General features: G+C 39.6%; 1 protein-coding gene across 1 annotated transcript; it reads right to left on the bottom strand.

Moving 5' to 3' along the window:
* Nucleotides 1-738: 738 nt before the first annotated feature.
* LOC101315404 (cytochrome P450 94A1-like) lies at nt 739-2,553 on the bottom strand. The gene has a single exon (XM_004291575.1). The coding sequence runs from the start codon at nt 2,514-2,516 to the stop codon at nt 987-989; it is 1,530 nt and encodes a 509-aa protein (XP_004291623.1). The 5' UTR covers nt 2,517-2,553; the 3' UTR covers nt 739-986.
* Nucleotides 2,554-7,651: the final 5,098 nt, after the last annotated feature.

Genomic DNA, 7,651 nt, shown 5'->3' with positions numbered 1-7,651 from the left:
TGACATAAAAATTTTCTATTATCATATATATAAGGTGAAAGAATATATATAGTAAAAAAAAATACGATAATGAAAAATTAAATAACTATTGAAATAATTTCATGATGTACATAAAATAGAGGGGGAAAAAAACATACATAGTATACAATTGTTATCATTAATTGTTGTTTAGCACAAGTAAAATAGAAAAAGAAAAGCTAATTTATGTTAAAATATTTTCTTGTTGGTAAATATAAGTTTTTTTTATATCAGATAAACAACTAATATGCTACAACGAGATGGTACTGGGTTGGTAAATATAAATTTTGAAACTCAATACTTTGTGTTATTTGATTTTTAAAAGAAAAATTGAAGTCATTGAAATTTTTCTTACAAATTGATCAAATAATGGAGGATTGGTGACATTCTATGGGAAATAAAAAAAATATCAAGGAATTGAGGTCGTGAAAGAGGTTTGAACGGAAAAAAAAAAATCAAGGAATAGAGGTCTCGATGACAGTATGCAAAAAGAAAAAAAATTAAAAGAATGAGAGGTTTAGAGAATAAATAAGAGGTATAATGAGTAAATTATTAAGATATATGTGAATAACATACCTAAGGTTATTTTAGGAATTTGAAAGGAGGTCTAGTGAGCAAATGGTTGTAGTTAAAATTAAAAAGGAGGTGTAAAGAGCATAAGAGGTATACTGAGCAAATTTAGAGGTCCTAATAACCGCACTCATATAACAAATATATACAAAGGAAAAAAGGAATAAGTACGCATGTACTATATATGGAATTACGGATGGCAGTATTGCCTTCTTACATTCATAAATTCAGATTTCATGCTTCGTCATTACATTAGAGTACGGATGTCCGAGCCACTACTGCTTAAATATTTTGCCTAAAAGGATTAGTCTAAGTTAGCATTCATCTACTGCCCTATATGCTAACTTGCCCTTAAAAGCAAGGACAATATGAAATATTTGCATGAAGATCCAGCTACCCTAGCCTCTCCTTTCTTCAACTCGAACTGGTAACCCGCCTCTCACGGTGGCGGTAAGCCCCGGCGCGAACCGTGGTGCCTGACCGGGTTGCGAAACCCGAATATCAAACCTCCCAACAAGGGCAGCAGCCGCACATTTCATCTCCACTAGAGCCAACTCTTTCCCCAAGCACACTCTATCCCCTCCCTGAAAAACCGGGTACTTGTACGGGCTCACCGGTGAGTAAACACCGTTCTTCAACCACCTCTCCGGCTTGAAATCAAGGCAATCGGGTCCCCAAATGCTCTCCATCCGACCCATTGCGTAAGGATGATAGGTGACTCTAGTTCCACTCTTGACAAAAGTACCATCAGGTAACACATCGTCTTCTTGACAATACTTGGAATCAAATTGCACCGGCGGGAACAGCCTCATTGTCTCGTAAAGCACTGCATGCAAGTAATGCATCTCCCTCATCTGTTCAAAGCTCGGGATCGCTCCGGCCCGACCCATGACCTGATCCGACTCCTCACGGATGGCCCGCGTGACTTCCGGGTGCTGGGACAGTAAATAGAACAGGCTGGTCAAACCGGAGGAGATGGTGTCGCGGCCCGCCAAGAGAAAGCTGACGACTATGTCTCTGAGGTACTGGTCGTCGTCGTTGACGATGGCCATGAACCGCGACAGGAGGTCGTTTTTGGCGACATAGCCCATTTTCCGACGCTGTTTGATCATCTCTTTCGCCTGATCATCGATTATTCTGACGGCTTCCTTGAGCCGCTTTTCGGAGCCGACGTTGAAAAACCTCTTGATCTTCCAAAACACCGGCGATGACGTCATGGCGCGTTCTGCGGAGAGCTTCGAGGCCAGGTCAAACGCGTCGGCGAATTTCGAAACGGGCAGAGACGGCTCGAGACAACCTGGGTCCAACCCGAAAGAGAATTTGCAGATGTTGTCGAACGAGAATCGCCGGAACAAGTCTTGCAGATCCAAAACGCCGGCGTCTGAGTCGTTCCCTGATACGGAAGCCATGAGCGGGATCAGCCTGGACTGAATCTCAGCGGCGACGACCTCGAGCGCGTGGGACCGGACCGTCACGCTGCCTAGCTCCAGACTAGCCATCTTGCGCTGGAACCGCCACATGTCGCCGTCGACGTTGAAAATCCCGCGGCCCAAAAGATCGCCGAGGAGCACGGTGAAAGGCTTCCCTTTCGGGTAGTTGTCGAACCTCGTTTTCAACATGTACTCCACGTTTTCCGGGTTGGAAGTGACGATGTTGCCGAGGACGTGGATGTGGATAGTCCCGGTCGGAGACTTCCTCAGCAGATGTGCGTACCAGTCGCAGAAGTTTGCGAAGTCTTTCGTCCAGCTGGAGGTGAGGAAGCTGCGGCACACGTGGCAGTTGCACCACGGGCGGAGGCGGAGAATAAACAGCAGCAGAGAAAACAGGGAAAACATAGCGGTGAAGAAGAAGAATAGGAAACAGAAAACGGTGGAAATGGAATCCAAATTATGACCAGAGTTAACAGACAAAGCAGACATGGTGTTCATGGTGAGAGATATGGAAATGAGAGAAGGAAGAAGGTTTGGGAATGTGAGAGGTGAGAGGTGGGAGGGAGTTATATAATAAGGGAGTAGGGCGCACTGAGAATGACATAGTATTTTTATATAAATATGGGAATTGACAAACAGAGGAGAGCAACAGGGAGAAGAAGGTTGGGTTTGCTTTGCATGAATAACGCGTGCGCAAAATAACAGATGCTGACGTAGTCGTTGGAGTCATCAGCAAAAAAGGCACGTGGGGTATTTGTTTGTGGTGTGAATTTTATATTTAAGCTTCATGAAGGTTTTCGGTTGCAGTGGCGTTGCAGTGTGCTGACAGTGTCTGTGGTTCGCGTCTGTTGTCGGCTGCTTTTTGGGGCCGAGTGTTTGATAGAGACTTGACTACGAGTTTTTTTGGGGCTAGCTTGTGTGCTCTCCGTGACTCAATTAGCTAGTTGATGAAAATGAGAGTATTTCTTCTCTGATTTATAGTGAAAATTAGAGTAACTTTACATCTTTTACTTTTGGTAATAAGTTAAATCTTAATATATTGAGGTAATATATGATTTTCATATTAGGATATAAATATAAAAAATATGTTGATATTGGATACGTATAAATCTATATTAAATTACGATTTTGATTCAGATTTATGCGTTGACGGATAATGCACGTAGACTTGAATTTAACAGTTATGTTCTTTTATGGATATGAATATTATCTTACGTTACGTGAAATTGTTTAAAAGGGTTAGATACACTTATGTTTTGTTGTTAGAAGCATATTTCATATTTCTTTGTTTTGACGGAATTTTTTCCGTTTTTAGTTTAGTGAAATGAATAATTTTTGTTGTTAAAATAACAGATATTATCATGACCACCTTATTAGGTCAATTTAGAAAAGTTCAAACACAATTCACTCTATCCAAGTATCAATTTCTCAATAAAAATAACTGCAAAACCTAAACCAAAAGCGTGTTAAAAAAATGACTAACAATGAAATCGAGAAAACCTTAATTGTACGTCTTACACTATGACCAAGCAACATGTATGAGGCCTGAAGAACGACTAACAATGAAATCGAGAAAATGAAATCGAGAAAACCATAATTGTACGTCTTACACTATGACCAAGCAACATGTATGAGGCCTAAAGACCTGATAGTGTACTTGTCCACAAATGTGCATGGGTGGTTCCTAATGTAGGGTATCATCATATATACACTTCAAGAGTTGTTGCTTCCTCCACCACCGTCTTAGTTTCAATATCATTGTACCAGAAAACCATGGAGTTCGAAACATAGTGACCTTTTCCAGTTTCAGCTTGTTACGACTGCCTCTTGGCCTTTCCTTATTCTTGACTTGATGTCCGGCCTAGAAACAAGTTACCAACCGACAACGGCACCAACCCCAAAGCTTCGAGTTGCAGTACAGTAGGCATGAGAGCCAAATAATGTTTCTCCCCAACATCCTCATCTCTTCCCAGTTTCGCCACATTCTAGAGAGCCTTGTGGGCTAAGTTGTAGCAGCTGAGACTCAGGCATGGAGCGTATAGAAACATTGCTCTTTTCCTTCTGAAACAGAGAAAAATTAGGTAGGATAGTAGCTCGGTGCCAGTCCCGTCGTTACCTCCTTCTCTTCCCGCGGACACCGAGCTCCATAATGGTTGATTATAGCACATCCCAGCAACGACCAAAAAGTCGCTCGTACCTGAAACACACCTCAATCGCATTCATCGAAGAAGCCCTAAGCCTGCGTTGGAGTCTGACTGGTTAACTGATAGACAAAGAAAGCCTAACACTTACTGATAAAGTAGTTTGGGGTTCACATCAAAAACCAATTGACAATAGATGAAGTGCTCAAACCCTTATAAACCCATGCACATACAATGTCTCATATTTCTGATATGAGATTTATATCTCAACACGTCCCTGCACGTGTGACGAATTTTCAAGTCTAACAAGTCGACAACTATTAATTTGGGTGACGTGGAGTTCGTATGGTCATTGAACTTCACACATGAATGTGAGTAACCCGGTCTGATATATACCATGATAAAGTAGTATGAGGTTCACTTCGAAAATCAATTAGCAATGGATAGAGTGACCCAAACTTTTATAAACTTATAGACAATGTCTCATATTCCCGATGTGAAATTTATATCTCAACACTAATAACACCATGTCAGATTCTAGCCTGATTAACCTAGCTACAACACATGTCCGATTGTGTCTCCACAACCCTACCCATAGCTTCCGTGAGTCAAAACCGGTGGCAATCCTTTGATCTCAACCCAAATCCAAACAAATTTTAGAGGCACAGTAGCAATATCGGAGAATCCTTTTGTAGTCATTGAGGAGTGTTAGAATGAGCTATAGAGATTTGGTTGTAATCAATTAGGATATTGCTTCTTATTGGAATTAGATAACTTATAGGAGGTGAATATCACCTTAATAACTTACCCTATTGTTCCCGCTGTATCATTACATATTTCTCCTCCTGGAGAAGAATAAACACACAGTCGAAAGTATTAGTTTTATCAAGGAGCAGCGTGGCTCGTCGAGACAGAGAGACGCCGCATCAAACGTACTGCACTTCGAAAGGTTTTGGATCAAATAGAAGGGAAAGAATTTTAAGCATATGATATCTCATGAACATCTAAATCAATATTAGTGTCTTATTACGGATGTGTGATTAACCACGCACAGATTTACATGCTAGAGAAGTATGCTCTAGAGTCTAGAGTACCCGCGAACATGGATACTCCACATAAGTTATACAATCAATATGTTAAGTGCTCGATAAACTACTAAAATGTTTTTTCTTGGCAAGCTACTGTGATCAATACGAGCAGATGGATTATATATCTATTCACCCGTGAGGCTCCTCGTTTGCTTATAGCCTTTCAATTTTTTTGGCAATGTATAGCCTTTCAATTATAAACATGCATGAATCAGCAGCCGCATTATGTTGCATGATTCATGGGGCTTCTGAGTTCAACTACGCATCGGAATTTGCGAAGAGCATTGTAGGCTTTGAGATTTTGCTTTTGCCGGCCAAATCATAATCTTTGTCCTCAAAACTTGTGTGGACTGAAGTCTTTGACATAAAACAGATCAAGTTAAAAGAATAGGAGTATGAAGATTTGTGTGTATTTGATACGTTGAATAGATACAACAACTAAGTGAGAATGAAATTATTATGATTCTGATCCAACAATCACTCTAATTGTTCAAATCATTCCATTGATACAAATAATCATTTAAACCTGATTTTTGATAGCCACCGAAACCAGGTGTTTCAATTAAAACCTTTTTGTATCAATTGTAGTATAAAGCAAATAAAGGTATCGTTACAAGCCGGGGATTGAGGGTACCTTTACAACTTATGTTAATTACAAAACAAGAGAAAACATAAAATGATAGTACTAGAGATATGGGGTTATATGATTATAAACAAGAAAAAACAAAAAAACAAAATATATCAGAAAAGATCAGATAGATGAGACGTTAGAGACTACGAAAATCCACCACCAAGTATGTTTCAAGATAAGTTAACAACCAAAGCTTCAATCATTAAGTTACAAATCGGTATCAATCAAGAACAAACCGTGAACGCACTGCGTAAGTGCTTATTACTTCCCTTGAATACTTAAGCAAGATGAACGCATCATTACTAAGCCTTTAGAATAACCGATCAAGGTATAGACGCTATCCTATCAACAAATTATTCTAAGCATTAAGATCAATGAAAGTGATTGAACAAGTATGCAAAACTAGTGTGGAACGCCTACCTAGCATGCAATCCTTTTTATTTGGTTTCACCTATTGTCCTATAGGTTTCACTACTTTGAAACAGGCCTTTTAACCGTTTAGGAGATTAATCAACCTATTTCTAGCCCCACTCACAAGTTCATAATGTTCTATGTTACGCATACATGAACATAAACAAGCAAGAGTTCTCCATAAACCAAAACCAAATAAACAATTTGAAAGACTTAATAATTCGAAACCAAGGTTTAAAACAATATCTAAAACATTCTCGGGGCTTCAAACCTTGCCCCTAACTAAGAGAATTCAGCCACACATGGATGCAAAGACACACAAGGAGAATGAAAGATGACAAAGGAAAGATAAACCGTGGATGATGGAGAGATCAATGATGGCTTGGCGGTTTCCTTGTGCGAGTCCGCAACTATGGAGGTTCTGATGATGTGAGATCGCTGGCCTCCTCTTTAATCTTCCCGTCCTCTCTCTCCTTTCTGCTGTGATTAGGGTTATAAAACCCTCAAAACTCGTCCATGGGCTTGCCAATGTGGTTTGGGCCTCAAAATAGAAGTTTTGGTCCAAATCAGAGATTCGGGCAGACTGACCTTTGGCCACTTAAACGGTCATAACTTCTTCTCCAAAATAGGTATTGACGATCCGTAAAAAGTTCTGGAAAGTAGACTCTTATAGCTTTCCATTGATATATGGCACATCTCCTGGATCGCTGTGAGCTGATCACAATCTTCTGTCGAAGTTGACTGACAATTTCTGACAGATTTTCTGATTTCTTTCATTGCATGACATGAATTTCTTTTCTTTCAAGATTTCTCCTCTTTTGTCTCTTTTGGGCACCTCGGCTTTATTTATGACCTAAAAACATAAACTTAGTTAATATGAATATTGTTAAAGGAATTACATAGCCAAATAGGGTCGGAAATACATTATAAACGTAACATTTTATGCTCCTATCAATTTTCTTCCTTCAATACAAGTTTCCAAAAGTCTTGCTTGTCAGTATTATCCAATATATCACAGAAGAGTTACTTTATCTAATTTTATAAGTGAACTGTAGAAAAATATATGACAGCAGCCTATATATATATATATATATACAGCCTTTATTGGCTGCGGACATCCGCACCGAAGGTTTCGGTGCGGATTTCCATTTTTGCACCACTTTTCAATCAAATTTTCTTATCTCCACCGTCTAGTATCTAGATAATATTGTGTAGATCATCTATGCAAAATTTCAGCCAATTTGGTGATCGTTAAGGCCCTCAAACTCGAGTTTTTCTGGTATGAACACAACCGGACAGAATTTAGTCCGTCCATTTGTTTTTCGAGTTTGAGGGCCTTAACGATTACCAAATTAGCTAAAA

This window comes from Fragaria vesca, linkage group LG2 (assembly GCF_000184155.1).
Source record: "Fragaria vesca subsp. vesca linkage group LG2, FraVesHawaii_1.0, whole genome shotgun sequence".
NCBI lineage: Eukaryota > Viridiplantae > Streptophyta > Magnoliopsida > Rosales > Rosaceae > Fragaria > Fragaria vesca.
This window is presented reverse-complemented; position numbering and strand designations above follow the sequence as displayed.

Excerpts from the sequence above, each read along its gene's own strand:
- LOC101315404 (XM_004291575.1), bottom strand. The coding sequence starts at position 2,516 with ATGAACACCATGTCTGCTTTGTCTGTTAACTCTGGTCATAATTTGGAT.